The sequence below is a fragment of the Hemitrygon akajei genome, chromosome 14 (genome assembly GCF_048418815.1).
Source record: "Hemitrygon akajei chromosome 14, sHemAka1.3, whole genome shotgun sequence".
NCBI lineage: Eukaryota > Metazoa > Chordata > Chondrichthyes > Myliobatiformes > Dasyatidae > Hemitrygon > Hemitrygon akajei.
Genome location: NC_133137.1, coordinates 75,265,536 through 75,288,607, shown reverse-complemented (window position 1 = coordinate 75,288,607; position 23,072 = coordinate 75,265,536). Strand labels below are relative to the sequence as shown.

The 23,072-nt window shown below is 36.9% G+C and overlaps 1 protein-coding gene and 1 long non-coding RNA gene across 2 annotated transcripts in view; one reads left to right on the top strand and one right to left on the bottom strand.

The window, feature by feature from the left end:
* Window positions 1-10,210, top strand: part of brd1a (bromodomain containing 1a) — a 53,327-nt gene extending 43,117 nt beyond the window's left edge. Inside the window, exons 10-13 of the mRNA XM_073066375.1 lie at window positions 1,482-1,612; window positions 2,364-2,470; window positions 4,762-4,916; window positions 8,428-10,210. Of these exons, the coding sequence (XP_072922476.1) occupies window positions 1,482-1,612; window positions 2,364-2,470; window positions 4,762-4,916; window positions 8,428-8,611 (577 nt within the window). The 3' untranslated portion in view covers window positions 8,612-10,210. The remainder of the gene's footprint in view (window positions 1-1,481; window positions 1,613-2,363; window positions 2,471-4,761; window positions 4,917-8,427) is intronic.
* The window catches only part of LOC140738698 (uncharacterized), a 342,841-nt gene that overhangs the window by 13,390 nt on the left and 306,379 nt on the right, over window positions 1-23,072 (bottom strand). The window lies entirely within an intron of this gene.

Genomic DNA, 23,072 nt, shown 5'->3' with positions numbered 1-23,072 from the left:
TGTGGTGTTTAACTTATACCAAACATAGCACTTAGTCTGATAGCCAAAAAGCTCAATTTTGGTTTCATCAGAGCGTAGAACCATCTTCCTGCTGACTTCAGAGTCTCCCACATGCCTTCTAGCAAAGTCTAGCTAAGATTTCATGTGAGTTTTTTTCAACAGTGGCTTTCTCTGCCACTCTCCCATAAAGCTATGACTGGTGAAGCACCCGGACAACAGTTGTGGTATACACAATCTCTTCTATCTCAGCCACTGAAGCTTGTAACTCCTCCAGAGCTGTCATAGGTCTCTTGGTGGTCTACTTGCATGGTCACTTAGTTTTTGAAGATGGTCTGCTCTAGGCAGATTTACAGCTGTGCCATATTCTCTCTGTTTCTTGATAATTGACTTGACTGTACTCCAGATGATATTCAGTGACTTGGAAATTTTCTTGTATCCATCTCCTAACTTGTGCTTTTCAATAAACCTTTCGCAGAGTTGCTTGGAGTATTCTGTTGTCTTCATGGTGTAGCTTTTGCTATGACACTGACTCACCACCAGTTGGACCTCTCAGATTCAGATGTATTTTTACTACAATCAATTGAAACATCTTGAATGCACAAAGGTCTCCAAAAAACAGATCTCCATTTAACTAATTATGTGACTTCTAAAACCAATTGGCTGCACCAGTGATGATTTGGTGTGTCATTATAAAAGGGGGGAGGTGAATACTTAATGCAATCAATTATTTTGTTTTATTTTTGTAATTAATTTATATCACTTTGTAGAGATCTGATTTCACTTTGATACGAAAGCGTATTTTTCTGTTGTTCAGTTTCAAAATAGGCAAATTAAATCCACTGTGATTCAGTGTTATAAAACAAGAAAACTTCCAAGGGGGTGACTACTTCTTATAGGCACTGTACATGCTGGACCCAGGGCAGATCTTTTGAAATGATAACATGGAGAAATTTTAAAGTTGCTGACTCTCACCACCTCTGATCCTCCGATGAGGACTGGCTCATGGACCTTTAGTTTCCTCCAACTGTAGTCAATAATCAGCTCTTTGGTTTTGCTGACGTTAAGTGAGAGGTTGTTGTGTCACCCTTCTGCCAGATTCTCAATCCCTCTCCAACATGTTGATTCGTCGCCACCTTTAGTTCAGCCTACAACAGTGATGTCATCAGAAACTTAAAACATTGTGTGTGTAACTTTGAATTTAATCAACGTTTTGACAGTAAGGGTATTGAGGAATATACAACTCAAACAGAAGTAGATCTTGTTTGGTGGTCAAGGGTTCATGTTGCTGTAACCTATAAGCCTGCAAATAATTTTCAATTTATATCTCACAAATATTAAGCAGATTGACATTTACTCCAGTTTTGAGCTTCAGTGTAATTCATTGCGTATTATACAATAAATGGTGTTTTAAATGTATGATTTCACTTTCCAGAACTGCATTTTAAATTGCATTTTAAAAATATAATAATTTTTTCTGTCAGCACAATAAGTCTTCCTAAATGTGGAAAAGGGAAGCCAGCACTAGCTCGGAGAAACCCTTTGGAGGACAGAAATGAATTAATTGCTTGTATTGAAAATGGCAACTTTGCCAAAGCAGCTAGAATTGCAGCAGGTAAGTGTAAACATAGCTGATCTATTTTCAGTTTATCTTTTATTTTCTGTGTTGATGTCATCTGGAAATGTAAAATTGCTAATATTTATAGGCATATGAGTATTTATTACATTTGTAGCTGTTTTTCTATTTTATACTTTTGATTCTCATAAAGCAGTTGTATTTTCATAGAATCATACAGTACTAGCCATATTCTAAATATTTTGTTTGTATTATTACAATAATTAAAATGGCTGACATTAATTTGACCATTTCAAACATGACCTTGAATTTTAACAACTTAAAGTATTTCAATAAAATGTTAACTTCACTGCTAAGTTTGTTGGGATGTGGCTTTATAGATAGAAATGTTATTCTTGCATTTATTAAATTGTTCAGTTGAAAGTAGGTTTCGATCAATGAATGCTGTACTTTTTAGATGTTCCAAAGTGATAGTGAAAATCATAGAATCATTTTGTTCCAACCTGGTTTCCTGCTTTTATTCTTGGAAAGATCCAAATAAAATCTAAACCTGTAATTGCGAAAGAACAGAAAAAAGATTTTTACTTCTAATGAGGTTTAAAAGAAAAGTTTAGTAATGTTGAAGCTTCCACTCTGCCATATCAAGGAGGTAACGTTGAAATAAAAGATTTTGACATAAATATAGAAAATAGCTAGTATTTGATTTTAATTTCTTGGATTGATGAATTTTGTGTGATTGTGTTGATTAAAGAGTGTTGTTATTTATTTTACAAATATCTTCCTCTTCTAGAGGTAGGCCAAAATAGTATGTGGACTTCCACAGATTCCAGTTCTGCTTTGGAGCCCTTAAAGTTAATTTGGGCAAAGTGCAGTGGTTATCCATCATATCCAGCCTTGGTGAGTTAAACTGCACTGAGTACTTTACTTTATTATGATGTTAAAATAGAATTAAAGCACAACTTGCTGTAGTTTATTTCATCATAACTTGCAAATCAGCATAGTCAACTAATAGACAATAGACAATAGGTGCAGAAGTAGACCATTCGGCCCTTCGAGCCTGCACCGCCATTTTGAGATCATGGCTGATCAATTCCTATCAATACCCGGTTCCTGCCTTGTCCCCATATCCCTTGATTCCCCTATCCATAAGATACCTATCACGCTCCTTCTTGAAAGCATCCAGAGAATTGGCCTCCACTACCTTCTGAGGCAGTGCATTCCAGACCCCCACAACTCTGGGAGAAGAAGTTTTTCCTTAACTCTGTCCTAAATGACCTACCCCTTATTCTCAAACCATGCCCTCTGGTACTGGACTCTCCCAGCATCTGGAACATATTTCCTGCCTCTATCTTGTCCAATCCCTTAATAATCTTATATGTTTCAATCAGATCCCCTCTCAATCTCCTTAATTCCAGCGTGTACAAGCCCAGTCTCTCTAACCTCTCTGTGTAAGACAGTCCAGAAATCCCAGGAATTAACCTCGTGAATCTACACTGCACTTCCTCTACAGCCAGGATGTCCTTCCTTAACCCTGGAGACCAAAACTGTACACAATACTCCAGGTGTGGTCTCACCAGGGCTCTGTACAAATGCATGAGGATTTCCTTGCTCTTGTACTCAATTCCCTTTGTAATAAAGGTCAACATTCCATTAGCCTTCTTCACTGCCTGCTGCACTTGCTCATTCACCTTCAGTGACTGATAAACAAGGACTCCGAGATCTCTTTGTATTACTCCCTTACCCAACTCTACACCGTTCAGATAATAATCTGCCTTCCTGTTCTTACTCCCAAAGTGGATAACCTCACACTTATTCACATTAAACGCCATCTGCCAAGTATCTGCCCACTCACCCAGCCTATCCAAGTCACCCTGAATTCTCCTAACATCCTCATCACATGTCACACTGCCACCCAGCTTAGTATCATCAGCAAATTTGCTGATGTTATTTTCTATGCCTTCATCCAAATCGTTAACGTAAATGGTAAACAGCTGTGGTCCCAATACCGAGCCCTGTGGCACCCCACCAGTCACCACCTGCCATTCCGAGAAACACCCATTCACCGCTACCCTTTGCTTTCTATCTGCCAACCAGTTTTCTATCCATGTCAATGCCTTCCCCCCGATGCCCTGAGCTTTGATTTTACCCACCAATCTTCTATGCGGGACCTTATCAAATGCCTTCTGAAAATCGAGGTACACTACATCCACTGGATCTCCCTTGTCTAACTTCCTGGTTACATCCTCGAAAAACTCCAACAGATTAGTCAAGCATGATTTACCCTTGGTAAATGGGTAATGCCTAATGGGCATGATCTCTCAATCAAAAAGGCAAAATTAAGTGGATGCTTGATATTCTTCATGAGTAGATATTAGATAAGTATTTGATAATATTGCAATATAAGAGGCATAGCATTTGTCTAGTCTTTAAGCTCCTTAGTGTCTTATCTTTCAAATTGTGGGGAGAATAAGACCATAGGACAAACTAAAGCAATTTTAATTTTAAAATATGCATTGATGTAATAAGTTTTAACAGGTGTTAGTGATATATCAAAAAATAAAAGCAAAATAAAAAATAAAATTAGAATTTTGTATTGACTACTTCAAATGATTGAGCTTTATGAATAGTGTGAAAGTTCAAAGACCTGCTTGCTGTAAGTATTTCAATAGAATGATAACTTCACTGCCAAATTTGTTGGGATGTGGCTTTATTGATAGGAATGTTAATTCTTGCATGTATTAAATTTGTAAAAGCTGTTCAGAGCAGTGACTTGAAATATTTGAAATTGGAAAAACCATCATGCATAATCTGCCGAGTATATTATGTGTTTTGATCTGTATGTGCATGTTTTTTAGTATTAATGAAAAAGTTTATTCATTAGCAAATGTTACTCCATAGAGCACATGGTAGTGGTGAGAAAAGCAGTTTGGTGTTAAAGCTTATTTCTGATTGTCTAAGAAAATGAGTTACAATGTTTCTCATTAATTTCAAGACTGTAGCCATAATCAATTCCAGTTGCTGATTAAATGCTTATTACTCAGCATCCCTCAGCTTTGTTCCAGAATTACAATTCCATATGCTTCTTTAGAAGTTTGATATATAATATTTATTCATGATGCTGTTGAAAGTTGCTTTTTTATATATTAAAAAATAACTTGTAGGAAAAAATGTTTGCCTTTTAAAATTAGGTAATTGATCCAAAGATGCCTCGAAGTGGTTTTCGCCACAATGGAGTGCCTATACCTGTGCCCCCTCTAGATGTACTGAAAATAGGCGAGCAAATGCAAAGGAGAGCTGGCGAGAAGCTTTATCTTGTTCTGTTCTTTGATAACAAACGAAGTTGGTAAGTGTATTGCCAAATGAGATTTTTGTAACAAGATATAACATGCTTTCATGATCTTGGGAAATTCCAATCAAGTACTTTAATTCAAGAAAGCATGTACATGACTTTTTGCAAATCAATGATTTTGATTGAGAGCCAAGTCAGACCGACCAGGGTATTTAAGGCTGGTTGCATTTGAGACAGAATTAGCGTAAAATTTTCCTATCTGAAAGCTAAGTGTACAACTTCCACAAGTCGCCTGTTAATTGTTCTTCAAAATTATGATCCAATTCCTGAGCGAAACTTGCGCCCACAGACTGTTAGCTCTAATGAGAATGCTGATAATAAAAGTATTGAAATGATCTAGTGTTGAAGTATTACAGAAAAGTACAAAAACCCAGATTAAGAAAAAACACAGATGTATGGAAACACCATATTTTCTTTTTGTTGTATCATTAAAATTTGGCATATTATTATATAAAGCTAAATTGAATGCATGTGCACTGTTGCAAATAAAACTTCTAAAATTTGATTTTTTTTATTGTCACATGTACCAATATTTGACTATGTTTAAATTTTTCAACCACCATAGATTTTGCAATCTGCATTGAGCCTTTGTTGCTCAATGTACCAATAGTAAGATTTGTCAGAGGCTGAAATACCTCTTTGGGTAGTCAGCCATTGTTCTCTTAAGTAATATTTACTTGATAAATAAACAATAAATTTTAATGTATCAGCTATACTTTTGTAATTCACTAATCAATAATTTACATATCAGTAATTGAACATTTGACTTGCTTCCAAAACTCTACTTAAACTGCTGAAAGTTCTTCTCTGTGGTTAATGTCCCTACAGATGGCAGTAAGGGGTAAAGTTCTGCCCAGGGTGACATTATTGGCCAGTGTCTAAAGATAAAGTCCTTTTGAATGTTAACATTCTTATGTTGTAAATGACCCATCCTGAATTGTGAAAAATACAATACATTGTAATTTTCACAATGGAAAAATTATGTAACAATTTTAAACTGCAAAATACACTTGTCATTTCCTGAAAAGCAGCTAATCCCAAAACATTTCTGTAACTTTTCCTTTAAAGGTTTTTTTTTAGTTTTTCTTGAGTAACGGTCATAATAAATGTTATAATTATTTAAATATTTAAACCATGGTCAACTTCCAGGATGTGTGTGTACTGTATGTTATCGTGTAAAATAGCAGTTATATTGTATGAGAAGATAATTGATATGGGAAGAAAATGTAATTTGTATGGTTTAGCCTTTCTACATGTCATTACATCTTATAAAGGAACTCTGTGCACACTGATCATTTCTTAGGTTGTGATGTGATAATGATAACAGAATGAGGAACTGTGAAAAAGAATTCAGAGTATTGGGGCAGAGCTTTTACTAACCAGCAAGCCATCTGAGCTTGTTGGCTGTCTGACTTTGGACCATGCTGTTCAGCATGCTCTGAAGACGCGCTGTTTATCAATTAGCATAGGTCTTCACAAATTAATTCATATTACTCTTTGGCGATTGTTGAACTCTCGCAGTCTGAAATGTGCAGCTTTATAGTAGTGCAGCTAATAAAGCTACTGCCTCAGCTGTAGTGAATCAGGTTCAATAAAATGGTTCAGTTTATTATCAGAGATAGTATACAGTATACAACCTGAAATACCTAGTCTTCATAAACAACCACAAAAAAACAGAAGAACCCCAAAAGAATGAATAACAGGAAAACTTCAGAACCCCAAAAACCCCTCTCCCCCTCTCCCCACACACAAGCAACAGCAACACATCAACCTCCACCCCCCCAACAGTTTCAGCAAAGAAGTATCAGTGCCCACCACCCACCAAATAATAGCAAAATATCTAAGAGACCATGATCTGCAGTCAACAAAAACTGTTGTTTACCCAGGTTTGACATGTTACAATCTCTCTCAATCTATCTCTCTCTCTCTCTCTCTCTCTCTCTCTCACTCACTCACTCACTCACTCACTCACTCACTCACTCACTCACTCACTCACTCACTCACTCACTCACTCACTCACTCACTCACACACACACACACACACACACACACACACACACACACACACACACACACGACAACGAGATGTCACCCATTTTACAGCAAAAAGGAAGGCCAACAAACAGTCACTGTTACCATATTACAGAATCGTGACCTTTGCTGACTTTATTCAGTTTGTATGTGCTCCCTGTGATGTGGATTGTCCTGTGTGCTCTGGTCTCTGCTTCCAAATCCCAAGGATATGCAGATTGGCAAGCTAATTGGCTACATAGTATGTAGGTCATTGATAGAATCCCAGACGAATTGATTGGAATGATGGAAAATTAAAATAAGGCATTATTATAAATTAATATTTGATGGTTGACATGAACTTGGTGAAATGAAGGGTTTGCTTCCATGTTGTATCACATTTACTTATTCTTGTTTAAAGAAACATGTTACAGGAGATGTTCATTAATACACAGCAGCTTCATTTTAAAGGCTGATTTTCAACAAATGGCACTTGTATTTACATTAAGGATCAGAGCAAAAGATGATTCACCACTGTTTCAACAAAAGTTTTTTAATAATTGGAATGTCATAATTTTTTAATATCTCTTAATATCCTCTGATAATCGTGTGTGTGAGGGAAAGAGAGAAAAAGAGGGGAATGAGAGAGCATGTGAATTTGATTGGGGAAAATCAACAAATTTAGTTTGGTTACCTTTACTCTTACCTTTGTTAAAACCTACTTGAAACAGGAAGATGGGCTGTTTTAGTTTTTTACATTTCTCCTGTTGACTTATTACAAGGACCTTGACTGCTGTGTGGTTACATTTAAAATAATAATACCAGCCTTCTATTTCTGGATTTTTGAAGCATGATTCAAAATGATAGGGTGAGGATCGAACTTGTTGCTGGGTAATGCAGAGAACACATTCAAACTGAATAAAATAAGAAAAAAAATATTAGAAAGTCTCAGCATATCAAGCAGAGAGCAAAATAAAGTTAAAATTTTGGTCAATAACCTTTTCTAATCTTGTCTGAGGAAAATACTTTGTTATGCATTTAAGTGATTCTCAGTGGTGTCTTAACTTACCGAACATTTATAGTATCTGCAATGTTTTGCTTGTGTAAAGTTTTTTGAAGCTGTAAGATTATACATTGTTCACTAGTTTTTGAAAGAGAAGTTTAAGAAAACTACTAAATTTAAATAATTTTGAATTGAAATGTCATGTTTATCTATAAAATAGTAATTTTGACATATTGTCCAATACCTTGTTAAATATTTCAGTAGTTTATCGCACCTATAATTCTGTATTTTGATGCTGAAATTTGATGTATATTTGCTGCTTTGATTTTGTTTAAAAGGAATCCAATTCTGTTGTTATCAGACTGACATTGTCTAGTTTGATAATTTACTCGTAGATTTATTCTTGACAACAAAATGCAACCAAAAATAATGCTTTCAAAATATTTATAGTTTGTATTGGTTAACCATAACTTTTTTTTAAATTGTCAACAGGCAGTGGCTTCCAAAATCGAAAGTGGTCCCTCTTGGTATTGATGAAACCATAGATAAAATAAAAATGATGGAAGGTCGGACTTCTTCCATTCGGAAATCTGTCCGCATTGCTTTTGATCGAGCAATGCTCCATCAAAGCAGGGTCCAAGGTGAACAAACGAGTGACTTTAGTGACATTGATTGAAAATGTGTCAGAATTGGGAGAAGAACCCATCAGTTGAGGTTAAAACCAAGAAAGCTTTGCAAAACCATTTCTTAGAAAGAATGTATTTTCACTGTTGTCTCAATCATTGTTCCAGTAGTTGTGCTTAGAAAAATAATGGCACCTACTGATTCACTGCCAGCTGTAATTATGTTTTTCATACATAATTTTCTTTTGTGTAAACATTCAAACTTTCCACTATAATTTTTCAGCAGGATAACTTGTTCATAGTGTTTATAAGTCATGGGAAAAACTGTAAATACGTGTATATTGCTTCACACCGTAAATTATTCTGTTGGTCAAAATTGGTTGCCATCTGTTCTGGTACTTCGTTGTTTTTATATATAATCTAAATGTTCTGTAACTTATTTAATAAGCAGAAAGAAAGCTGTTCATGTAACCGAGTACCATGCAGCAGGTAATTTTGGTGCAGAGTATAGGGAAAAAGTTAATGAACAAAATCAAGATAACTTTAAATGGTGTGCAATAGAACAGTAATATGAGCTTTTATATTTCTCTTACCAAAAGAAATTTTGATTCTCAAGTTTATCTTGGGTTGGTTTGTGTTTCATAATATAAAAAATCAAGCACATTTGTTTATAGGAATACAGTTTCCAGTTTAACTCTGTCCCCCTAGGTCTGAATCAAAAATTACTCAAGATAAATTTCTTTAAACAATATTAACAGATTCTCACTACAGTCTGTAGCACAGCAAAGTATGTAGACAAAAAAGTAGGTGTCCGGATTTTAACCACAAGCTAAATCCCTTAACTTCTGGATGTTAAAAAAAAATCAACATTTCTATTAGGATATCAAGCCTTTATCCTATTTGATCAATTCAGAAAAACAATGAATAAAGTCATACTGTACAGCAATTTTTCAAAAGATTGCATCCTATTACCGTGTTGTTTATTTTTAATATTTTCATTTTTCTACTTGTTCATTTTGGCTTGCCTTACCCTTGAACAATATTAAATGAACACATTGTCTCTGTCTTGTTGCTTTAGGTTGATTCAACTTATGGTGCTGAATAAGATTAACCAAATGTAGCAAAATCCTAAATACTATTTGAAACAATACTTGGTGGGAAGATGTGTGTGGGAAACTGGGATGCTGATTTGATTTTGCATATCTATGAAATGCAATATTTAAAAAAAACAGTAAGACCATCATTTACTGCCTAGAATACCTGAAATGCAGGAGTGCTTGTTGTACGAAGTGGTTTTGTAGCCTGTGTATAATTGTATATGAATTCACTTCATACTTGTAACTTTTTTTTACTTTGTTGGGAGGGTTGTTTTAATATCACATTTCTTTTCTGCTGTGATTTACTATGGGACCTGTACACAATTTTTTAAAAACAAATTGTGCCTGCATTTGTTTCTTAATTTATTGTAGAAAGTGTACAGATTTGCTTTGTAGTAACTTTTATAAGCAATTGAACTGGTTTGAAACTGAAATTTGTAAAGTGTTAAAACAATAGAACAAATGTTTGGTTGACTACAGGCACATCAGTATAAAACTGTACTTTGGGAAGGAATAAATGTGATGCAATCTGTTTGTTGCATATTCCCTCAAAAATGCTTATATCTGTGTGTTCAGTGACTTTTGAAGTGTTCATGACAGAAGTTATGTCAGTCAATAAGTTGGATAGCAGTCAATTTTTTGATCTGCTTTATATAACACTGGTAGGGTAGATAAGTTGTAGGTATTGTTTTAGTCATACTCATTTTGATTCTGTGAACCATTGCATTATTCCCAGTAACTGAAGTAAAATATATATAATTGGGAATTAAGATTTATATTAAATTGCCAAAATTATTTTCATTTGCCAAATTAAGGAATATCTGACCCAAAATGTATTTACTGTATAGTAGTTCTAAAACATCAAATTTTTTTATGTCTAATTTAGACTTAGGGTTTCTTGACTGTTTACCAGATAAAGAAACAAATCAGAAATATATTGAGCTACACTGATCCAGTAAATCCCATATTTAATCTACAAACCTTTCTAAATTTCTGCTTCATAGATCAGGGAGAGGAAAATCATGGTTTACACTCCAATCTTCTATCTAATGAAGCATTTTCACAAAGCCTTTTCAGTAAGCAGGTGGGATTGAATCCAGTTACAATGCTCTCAGTCAATTTCTAGACAGAAAACTATGAAGTTTGCTGTTGAGCTGAAGCATGAAGAATAGCTTGGCTAACTGCTCAAGGACTATTAGTAGTCACATAATAGATAAATTATTAAACCAAAGGCAAAAATCTCTTTGATCTCTTGTCAATCCATTTATTTGTCCTTCCTCTATTGTTACGTAATCTTTATATCATCCTTGTAAAGACTGTTCTGTGTTCACACAGAGGAAGCCTTCATCATGTTGTGTAGTGCTCCTAATGTGCTAAATGGAATAATTTAGACAGCTACCAGCTCAAAACTTTACAGCTCTGAGGTGCTGTGATCCATCGTTGCTTTGGAACTGAATTCATGGCATGTCACGTCTCTTCTTTAAGATTAAAGTAGAGAAGCAAATGCTATTTTCTTTCTATAGTTTTGTATTAATAGAATATAATGAATGAATATTTTATAGTGTAGTTAGTATCAGGCTCAGTGATTAATCACAAAACACTACCAGGCACACACTAGAAAATTGATTTTCATTGGAATGTTTGCACTATTCACTTGTGCTGTTCAAGCTCTGTCATTCCATAAAGTATATTTAACATCAAAATGAATTATAGAAGTAATGGTCATTTGAAGATTTATTAAAAACTCCAGAAACTAAGTAACATTGACAGCTGCCATGTTTCTTGTATAATATCTGTTTTATGATGCCATGGTCCTATACTATTAAGCAAGGAGTTCAGGGACTCTAGGTTGGGAACTCCTGAATAATCTCTGCAAATTGGAAGGAAATTCAGATAGACTAACTGTAAAGCACAAGTACAAGCAGTCACCCAGTCTTTGTGAACTTTATACATGCCAGTTTTAATTTTTTCGGGCTTTCCTGACCAATTAACCTGTGCACTCAAGATTAAGGAAACTGATTCTGACAGATGGAATTTCTTAGGTACATCCACGCTACACCGGATAAATCCGTAACCAAAGCCTTTTCTCTTCATTTTTAACTTTCGTCCACACTAAAACGGCGTTTTTGTCACCTGAAACCGGAGATTTTCAGAAACGCTCTCCAGGGTGTGTAATTTTGAAAATGCCGCTTGGCTGGAGCAGTGTGGACGGGGTAACTGGAGAAATCTAAAAATGCTGTCATGATGTGTCGGAACAGATGGTGACGGCAGTGCACCATTTCATTGTTTTCTTGAACGCAACCTAACAATTTCAGAACAGACGGCGAGACTGAAGCCAGAAGAGTTAGAAATGTACTCACCAATTACTTTGACCCATAACCTACTGAATAAATAAGTATAAACAAAAACACAAAATGCCAGCATTTTGTGTTTTTATTTATTTCCAGCATCTGCAGATTCACTCGTGTTGCCTTCGAATAAATAAGTATACTCACTTTGCCCTGTTTTCTTTCCTTGCTCATATGAAGGTGTTTTACCTATTTATGCAAGTACTTCTCTGACAATACAGTAGATGTGTAACAGCATAATGTAACATTGTATGGAAATACAGGATAATACTGATGCAGACATGTTTTATACATTTAACAAGGTGCTTTATTAATGCAACAGAGTTAGTCAGTTTTTCAATGTTTGTCATCAGCTGGATTATACTGTCCGTGAACTGTCGGTTGCCTCCATATGCGCCAGTATTTTCTTTCTTTTAAGTCCTCCTGCGCGAGAGCCAACAGCTGTCTGTCTTTTAAGTTTTTCTAATCTGTAGCTGCACAAAACATGCACTTTTCACGGTGAGATTCGACACCAAACATGTCCCTTTTCAGTAAATGTGTCCTGCACACGCGTAGTAGGAGGAGATTCACCGAAATATCTGTTTTAATGTGGACAGAGATATTTTTTTAAACGCATAGTGTGGACGCTTACCATTTTATACGCGAAACCGGCGTTTTCAAAATTATCCGGCCTTGTGTGAACGTAGCCTTACACAATGAGATCCAGTAGCCTACTGATAAGTTTCTGGTTTCAGTTATAACATGGGCACTATTGGAGTAATAAAACTTTACTCTGACACCAGCACCACTGTTCACAAACCCCTCCCCATCCACCAGAGAGATGATTTTCTGCAGATTAGATAAAATTTTGATACATAAAAGAAATCTTACCAATTTAGACCCTGACATGCCATTTTATCTCTTTTTCTAGCTACTATGACAACAGATTACAAATTACAATATTCAATTGTTTGTCTCCTTTCCATTAAGGTTCACAGTGAAAATGAAGAGATTTGTGGGTGGTATTTACAGAATAGGCTTTTTAGATTTGGAGCATAAATGATGTACACATTGGCATGTACACATGTACACAGTGGTCAGCAGCACAGGAGCGCCACAGGGAACCGTACTCTCTCCGGTCCTGTTCACCCTGTACACATCAGACTTCCAATATAACTCAGAGTCCTGCCATGTGCAGAAGTTCGCTGATGACACGGCCATAGTGGGGTGTGTCAGGAATGGACAGGAGGAGGAGTATAGGAAACTGATACAGGACTTTGTGATATGGTGCAACTCAAACTACCTGCGTCTCAATGTCACCAAGACCAAGGAGATGGTGGTGGACTTTAGGAGATCTAGGCCTCATATGGAGCCAGTGATCATTAATGGAGAATGTGTGGAGCAGGTTAAGACCTACAAGTATCTGGGAGTACAGTTGGACGAGAAGCTAGACTGGACTGCCAACACAGATGCCTTGTGCAGGAAGGCACAGAGTCGACTGTACTTCCTTAGAAGGTTGGCGTCATTCAATGTCTGCAGTGAGATGCTGATGATGTTCTATAGGTCAGTTGTTGAGAGCGCCCTCTTCTTTGTGGTGGCGTGTTGGGGAGGAAGCATTAAGAAGAAGGACGCCTCACGTCTTAATAAGCTGATAAGGAAGGCGGGCTCTGTCGTGGGCAAAGTACTGGAGAGTTTAACATCGGTAGCTGAGCGAAGGGCGCTGAGTAGGCTACGGTCAATTATGGAAAACCCTGAACATCCTCTACATAGCACCATCCAGAGACAGAGAAGCAGTTTCAGCGACAGGTTACTGTCGATGCAATGCTCCTCAGACAGGATGAAGAGGTCAATACTCCCCAATGCCATTAGGCTTTACAATTCAACTGCCAGGACTTAAGAACTTTTTTTTTTTTTTTTAAAGCTATTATTAATGCTTTTGAATTAGTGATTTAGATGCATATCATATTATTACTGAGTTAAGTATTGTATGTAAGGAGTTTTTGCTACAACAAGTGTATGGGACATTGGAAAAAATGTTGAATTTCCCCATGGGGATGAATAAAGTATCTATCTATCTATCTATTTAAGTTTCAATTCTGCCATTGAGCATACTGATGAAATGTGGAAAATTGTGTTGTTGTGTACACCATATTTTGGCTACTCTAGAAGTTCCATGTCACAAACAGTTTCCTGTGGGATTACTTCCTGAATGATACTTAACTGTATATTGTCATAGTTCACTGCTGGTGTTTTTCTGTCAAACAGGTGTTTATGACCTTTTAAAATAGTTAACTATTGATTTTCATACTAATTAGTGTATTTTTTAACCATGTTCATTACACTTACCACCAAAATAATATTTTAATTACTTATGTTTCTTAGTCATCTACCTCCAACTACAAACATTTCTCAAAAATAATAGCATCACATGCAGGTAACAACCTATATTTTCTTGGTATGGCACTTAAAAGCCATCTGTTATATCTGTGGTATTTGTTGGTCTTGGCTTTCCATGTGAAGGGTCAGCTTTTTTGGAAGCCATTGTAAATTGATGTGCATTCCTAAATCCCCAAGAAATTTCAGGTGATTTTATTCGGTAGGTGATCTGGCCATGAAAGGAAATGAATTTGGAGGGGAAAAAACTGGTCAGGCCTCAAAGTCATAGCTTTCCTCTTTGCAGTGTTTAGTTTGCAGGGTGGGGGGAATACGACTCAATCCATACTGACAGGTTAATGCATAACAAGCCATGACGCTCATTTAGATATTTTAATGAGGACTCACACCTCAGAATTAATTTCCACTTGTTGCTGAACCATGCTTAGATTTGTTTCTAAGCCTAGGGAATCTGGCAGCGAAAGGGAGATGAGAGCAACTACACAGGAGAGATACATTTATAGTCCCAAAACAGGTGTGCTTTCTTAATGACTGCCAATGATCAAATATAATCCACCATGCTAATCTATTCTCTGTCAATTAGCAACCAAAAATTACCCTCCCTACTATCCCAGGGCAACTTTCAATCTTCCAACCTATCCCTCCTATCTCTTCATGCTAACATTTGCTTCCAGTATCTACACCCAATCCTTCCCTTCGAGTTTTTCCTTTGTAAAATTGTAGAAAATTCATCTTAAGCACGTGTGAAGTAGTATCCTGTCTATCTCAGTTACCCAATACTCTTCTGTCTCCCCTGTGCAGACCAAAGTCTTCTTGAAACTAATCACTTATTTTATACAATGTCCTCCACACTTAATGAATCATTGCATAAGAAAATACAATATTTTGCTTACGATTGAGATGGATTTGAAGTAGGTCACTTTTAAGTCATGTAGATGTTGGCTCTTCACTCACCACTCCCTGTATTGATCCTCATTTCCCTAACCCAAATTTTTCTGGTATAGTGCAAAATGGTCATGCGTAGGGGTTTCTGTGAGGTGGTGGAAAATTGATTTGTTATGTGTGTATTGTATGACGTGAGCAATCCCAGTCTTTCGATGACCATGATTTTCTTGGCACATTTTTCTATGGAAGTGATTCTGGGCAGTATCTTTACAAGATGGGTGACCCCAGCTGTTAATCAATACTCTTCAGAGATTATCTGCCTGGTGTCAGTGGTCACATAACCAGGACTTGTGATATGCACCAGCTGCTCATACAACCATCCACCACCTGCTCCCATTGCTCAAGTAATCCTTATTGGTCAGGTGCTATGCCTTGCTCAAGAGTGACCTGTGATGCTAGTGAGGGAAGGAGTTCTTTACACCTCCTTTTGTAGAGACGTATCTCCATCCTGCCACCCAAGGTAGATAGTAGATGACTTACAGTAGATTCATATAAGTTGAGTTTTCCAGCGTTGGCATGGAATTTGTTCAGAGAGGAACCCTTTAAGTTATATTGCATCTCTTGAATTCCATGGCACTTGTCGATGGGTCCTCTGAATGTTACACTGCAAATGCACTGAGACATCTAAATGTCTGGACCTCTATGCTTGTAACAGGCTGATAATCATTCACATTTTATTTTTTGTATAAAAGGGATTATGTCCAGTGCTAAAATTAAACTTTAACAATCAACTTCTTTTAAAAAATCACAATTTCCAGCCCACGACTTGAAAAACTACAGCTATCAAGGATCAAAGATCTTTAGACTGCTTTCAAACAGTATGTTCTGATAGGGGCAATGGGAATAAAAAAATCCTTTTTTCTAGGGGTGCCTAAGCACAGGTTAGGTTTTAGAAGAAACATGCTTTTGTTAATCTTTGTATATTACATCAACATTAATGTGGCAGCACACAAGGCAACTTACTGACATGCAATTTATTCTGCAGTTCATAATATACTACCAGGGAGCTCAGTATTTTCCCCAGTCTCATTCTTATGCTGATTTTGGAAGAAATGCAACGGGCATCAATGAAGCATGAAGATCAATCTTATAGATAAATTTATTCAAAAGAAAATTTTGAGTGAAGTGTTTTAATTATCTTCAAACTTTGCTATTCTTCAATCATGAAATTACATTCAAGTCAGCAGGTGTGTTTTAGAGCAGCTGTGATGTTAAGATGCACTGAAGGAATTAACATAGTAGTGAAACTATAAGGGGTTTTTCAATAACAAGTGAATATATAAGCAAGCTGCTAAGATATTTTAAAGTAACACTTTTTTAGAGCTGATCCCTTTGCTTATGGATTTACCCACTTTAGCAAACAAGAAAATCTGCAGATGGTGGAAATCCAAGCAACACACACAAAATTCTGGAGGAACTCAGCAGGCCAGGCAGCACCTATGGAAAAGAGTACAGTCGACGTCTCAGGCAGAGACCCTCCTGCTGAAGATCGAAATTTTGAATGTACTCTTTTCCATAGATGCTGCCTGGTCTTCTGAGTTCCTCCAGTATTTTGTATGTGCCAGTTACTTTAACATGCTTTACCACAAATTATACTTAGAATCTCATCTTGGTAAAATTACCAAGCAAATAACCTATTCAGACTCCATTAATTTTGAAATCACAATATTGTATGCAAGAATCAAAGCAGAAACAAATCACTGCAATCTCCATAAAATATGATTTTTGGTATACTGTACTGTATTGTCAACATTGTTCATATTTCTGCCCAAAGTTTATTGTTATCTAGGAATTTCTTGTAGCTATTCCTCTGCATTCTATAGCTAAGCTTCAAAGATGGAGTAAAAGATATTAAAGAGCTTGCACCTGGTAGAGCAGCAAGTAATAATGAGATACTTCAGAGCTCCTAAATGCAGTAAAGTAAAAGTTTTCCATTGGCTTTCACACTCTTATCTGTACTTGCTAAAAAGTAATGCAAATATGCCAGAGGCAGAACTGGTTGTGATTCAGATGAAAGCCACTACAATGTGGTTTCTTAAAAACCCAATATTCTGATTTACCACTGGAGAATCCTGTTCACAATTATTCATATCCATGAAAAGTGCCTATAACCAATGCATTCATTACAATGAGTCCAGGTTAGGGCCTGTTTGTCAGCAGGAGGCAGAATATTTTCCAACTTCCAACCAATTGTAGCCACTGAGAAAAAGTTTGCCACTCGTCATCAGAGAGCACTAGTAATTGACAGACATCCTTGCCTCACATCTCATCCATTAAGTTGTTGAACTGCTTTCAGTTTCTGCCTCATTAATCAGTTTTCAGTTTGACATTGCTAAATGTTCATGTATCTCAGTCAAAGTGGTCATCTTTCATATCTTCATTTGTAGGGAGGTGATGTTTTCAATTCCATTTTCCATTAGAACACCATATAAGTCACAGGAGGACTGAATGTTGATAGGTTTTAGAGATTGAGATGATTAAAGAAATCTAATGTGGACTGGTAAACATTGAATTTTAAACAAAGGCATTACTGAAAAATATTAGTAAAACTGATGCTGTACTAATAGCTTCCCAATTAATACAATCACAGTGATGCAACATTGCTGTTACTCCCAAATCAGCACAACAAAGAGAGAACGTAACAAGCAACTCAAGCAAAATGCTGAAGGAACTCAGGAGGTCAGGCAGTACTGATGGAACTGAATAGATAGCTGATGCTTTGGGCCTCATTTCCGTAGATGTAACCTGACCTACTGAGTTCCTTAACCATTTTGTGTGTGTTGTTTTGGATTTCCAGCAACTGCAGACCGTTTTTGTGTTTGGAATATAATAAGGCTCCTTCTAGGACTACTAATTAGCAGTTTGCTAAGATCTATCAAATTGATAAGCATTTCATTTTTCAATTACTTATGATAGCCCATTGTAATGATATTGCTTGGCACTGGTTAGGTGACATTTCATTTACTTAGGAGCTTCTAACTTGTGGCTTTTTATGCATTTTGTACTGTACATCCAAAATATTTCAAACTTCATATTCCAATATCCTTAAAATATATTGATTTTGACATTGATAAAAGGAGGGAATCTTCAGAAGATTTATAGGTTAGAGAACAAATAGAACATAGAACAGTGCATCACAGTATAGGCCCTTTCACCCACGGTGTTGTGCCGACCTTAATAAACCTATTCCGTGATCAATATACACGGCCCATAATCCTCCATTTTTCTAGCATTCAAGTGCCTACCTAAGGGTCTTTTAACTTTCCCTACTATATTAGTCCCTACCACCCGACAGTGCTTTTCACACACCCACCACTCTGTACATCAAACCAACCACTGATATCTCTCATTATATTTTCCTCCAATTACCTTAAAATTATGTCCTCTCATATTAGCCATTTTCACTCTGGGTAAAAGGCACCGGCTGTCCATTCTGTCTATGCTGTCATAATCTTATACACCTCTAACAAGTTGCCTCTCATCCTCCACTGCTTCAAAAAGAAAAGCTCACTCAATCTTTCCTCATAAAACGTAATTTCTAATCCAGGCAGCATCCTAGTAAATCTCATCTGCATTGCATTCTTTCTAGAGGTTCCACATCCTTCCTATAATCTGGTGACAAATGAAATGTGGTCTAATTAGAGTTTGATAGAGTTGCAACATTACCTCTCAGCTCTTGAATCCTATCCCCAAACTAATGAAGGTCATCACACCCTATGCCTTCTTAACCACTGTATCAATTTATGTGACAGATTTGAGGGATCTATGGACTTGGACCCCAAGATCCCTTTGTTTCTGCACATCTTCAGGATTTTTGTGTGACTGCAGCCTCAGTATTGAATGCAGTTCTGATCTTTTTGCCTAAGGCAGCAAATAATTTCTCTGAAGGGATTGTAACAAATTGTCACAGATTCATTTCTCCATTTGCTGGAGTTAAGAAAAATAAAGAGATGTTAAAGTAAGTATATATTTTTTAACAGGGGTGAAAATACTGGATACAGGAAAAGTTTCTTCTGGCAATAGGTTCTAGAATGAGTTTCAGAATATAGAGTAAGCGATTTACCACTGAGATAAGTAAAATATTCTTCACTCAGAGGATGGTGAACTGTGGATTTTACTACCACAGGAAGCAATGGAGTTACAGTAGATATTTACAAAGTGGATAGTTACAGTACTGTACAAAAGTCTTAAACATAAACAGCTAGGGTGCCCAAGGCTTCTGCATAGTACTAGATTTGTCAGCATGGAGTGGACAGCGAGTTTGTAAATCTGGCGGAAACAAAGGATGTTGGGAATAGCGAGTGTGGAGTGCCGCGGGAGGGGTGTGGGACAGGTGGTGTTGTGGTTTCTCGTGCCCCACAAATGACCAGGAGACGCAGAAGATTCTTCAAGAAGTATTAAACTTTAATTTGCAAATCAAAGCTGAGACAGTCATTGAGCTAGTCGCTGACTGCCCACCGATCCTTGTGCATACCATTTTTTATAGCAATCTCCTGGTTTAGTTGCATTAGCATATCCAATCGGTCTATAGTTGTGTATCACAAGTACATCCGCCACTATTGTTTCTACCCATTGACTTAATCATGTTCTAATCTACATCTCTTAGCTACCTCTCATTAACACACCATTGTCTTCTAGATTCTTAAGATTTCATTTTGGATACATGCATAGCAAAAAGCAAGTTTCAAAGCTGACTACATAGTTTTGGTTACACAGCAAATAATTTCAACTTTTATACTCCAATAGTGGCAGAGAAGGAGAGTTGAGGGCAGGGATGGTGCAGGTGCAGACACACCCAGCCCTGAGACGGCAGGGCAAGGTCATTTGATTCCAAACAGTTGCTTTACTGAATGTCTCTCTGGTGCTTCCCATTCTCTCCCTTCTCCCTTCCCCTTTCCCAAACATGATTCCCCTCTCCCTGCCCCCTTCCCACTCTCAGTCCACAATAGAGACCCATATCAGAATCAGGTTGATCATCACTCACATATGTCATGAAATTTGATTTTTTTTATGCGGCAGCAGCCAGTGCAATACACAAAATTACTACAGTGTGGTGCAAAAAATCCTAGGCAAGAATGAGAAAGATAATTTTCTAGGTTTTGACATCAAGACAGGAGTCAGGCAAGGCTGTGTGATGTTAGTGATATTATTTAACCTGGTGATGACTGGGTTATGAAGTAAACAATGAAAGATAAGTAGAGAGGCATTAGATGGACTCTATTCTCTACTTTAGAAGACCTTGATTTTGCAGATGACCTTGCATAACTATCACATACACACCAGCACATGCAAAAGAAATATCAATGTCTGTGTACCTTTGGTTACCAGGTTGGATTCAGAATCAACCACAGAAAGACTGAGACCATGACTCTCAATGTAGAGGCTCCTTCTCCCATTAAGGCGTTGACTTACCCAGCACCAACAGATTCACCTTCCTGGGCAGCATCATTCAGCAGGATGATGGGACCAAGGATGACATCCAGTACAGACTCAGTAACGCTAGAAATGTCTTCAGATCAATGAGCAACATACTGGGATCAACCAAGCACAGCGTCCACACCAAGGTGAAGCTGTACCAGAGCTGTGTTCTGTCCACACTCTTGTACGAGCCAGAATGCTTTTGTTCTTGTACAAGCATGATAGAAAATGACCTTGTCAAGCTGTTGTCATTCCACACCATTGGCCTCTGGAAGATTCTCCATCTTTTCTGGTCAAGAATAAATCTCCAACCAGGAGATTTACTTCAGTGTCATCAAGAGGACATGGCCACGATCATCATGAAGAAACATTGGGGATGGATTGGGCATGTGATGAGAAAAGAGGTGAACCTCATCAACAAAACAGAACTTCTTCAGATCCCTGAAGGGCGGAGGAAACGAAGGAGACCAAAGACACCTTGGTATTGTACTGTAGGGGCAAAAATGAGAACCCAGAACCACACCTGGAGCACAATAGAGAAGCTGGCCAAGGTCAGACAGAGATGAAGGACCTTCATTGCTGCCTCAAATACCAGCGACGTAACAGTGTCAAGGTGAATGGGAAGAAAGTGGGAATATGGTAACTGAAATGGACAATCCGTTGCGGAAATCATACTGAGTGGGAAGGGCCAAATTGTCTACTCTTGCTTCCTTGCTTCTATGAATGCCATAAAATAATGGGATTTCTTTATTTGATAAATACTGAAGTAATAAATTCAACCACTGATGTTAAAAATGTACAAACCAAGCTTTGTTACAATTGTTTTATAATTAAAAGTATTACTTAATATTTGCAAAACATGAAAAATGTTTAAGTAATGGATTAAATCTGTGATATTATTTCAGTTAATTATTAATCAAAATGTTCAATAAACTGATTTATCATATATTAAAAAAGGTGAAATGTAAACATTCATGTGAGTAAAACTTATTGGCTAATAATGAGGAATCATCGAATATGATAATGAGATATCTCTTCATTTCTTGAATGGATCAGAAGATTGATGATGGACAAACTGTGGAATTGGGGCCAAGCAAGATATTGTGTGATGAATTCCCCAGAAATTTATGTAAGTAATTGGGATTATTATATTTATTGAGATATGGTGTGGAACAGGCCCTTCTGGCCCTTTGAGCCTCACTTCCCAGCAATCCCTCAATTGAATCCTAGACTAATCACGGGACAATTTACAATGACCTATTAACCTACTAACCGGTAGGGGGAAACCGGAGCACCCGGAGGAAACCTACATGGTCACGGGAAGAACATACAAATTCCTCACAGGCAGCGGCAGGAATTGAACCTGGATTGCCTGTATGTAAAGCATTGCACTAACCGCTACACCACCATGTTTGCTGCATATCCAGCGTAGCTCATAATTAAAAATCATTTCTACACCATGAAATAAGATTACCTTCAAGTTACTGTAAGGACTGTTAACACAAACTACACCGAAGTTTAAAACGAGTGATATTATCAATCAAATTAAATTCCTCTGTCTGCAATTGTATTGGAGGAATTTAAATAATTTAAATACGTCAATTATCTTTGTTATTAAAATATTAGAGAGAATATCAAATGATCATATCATAATATTATTTACAATGATTTCCAATCTTAAGTTAATGAACTTACGCAAAATGGCCTTCTAAATGTATCCAGTACTTACTATGAGAAACTTCACAAGTACATTTCAAGGTATTCTTATGAGACCCAAAAGAAAATAAAATGTAAATTTTCAGTAGATTGATGGGTTTCCCTGGAGGAAACATACGTTAACATTTTAATATTGTCCACTAATACTCACCATTCATACTGACTGATCGGTGAGTATTTTCTCCTCTATTTCTTCTCAAATTTAAATTGTGCTCATGTATAAATCCGAGCTTCTAGCAAAGTAGGGATATTTTTACTTCTTAAGTGTCAGTCTTAACACAACAAATGCTTGCTGCTGATAGAGGAAAGACAAGCTGAAAGAAAGCCATTTTATGCTCAGGCACTGACGTGCAGCATGGTGTAGGGAGAAGGAGGGAACGTAAAACAGATTTAGATAAATTTAGTCATTCTAATGTTTCCCAGAAGAATAGTGTTTAGTAAATGTTGCAAAACACAATCCTGTTTTCTAAAGAGTAGAGGACTCATTAATGAGGTCAACACTATTCAAGTAAGTCACCTGGGATATTCCCCACACAGGCATGCTATAGTGAATTGAGTGTCATCCACTGCAAGTACTAATCCAATTGGGCACAGCAGGTTTTAATGCTTTTTCAACA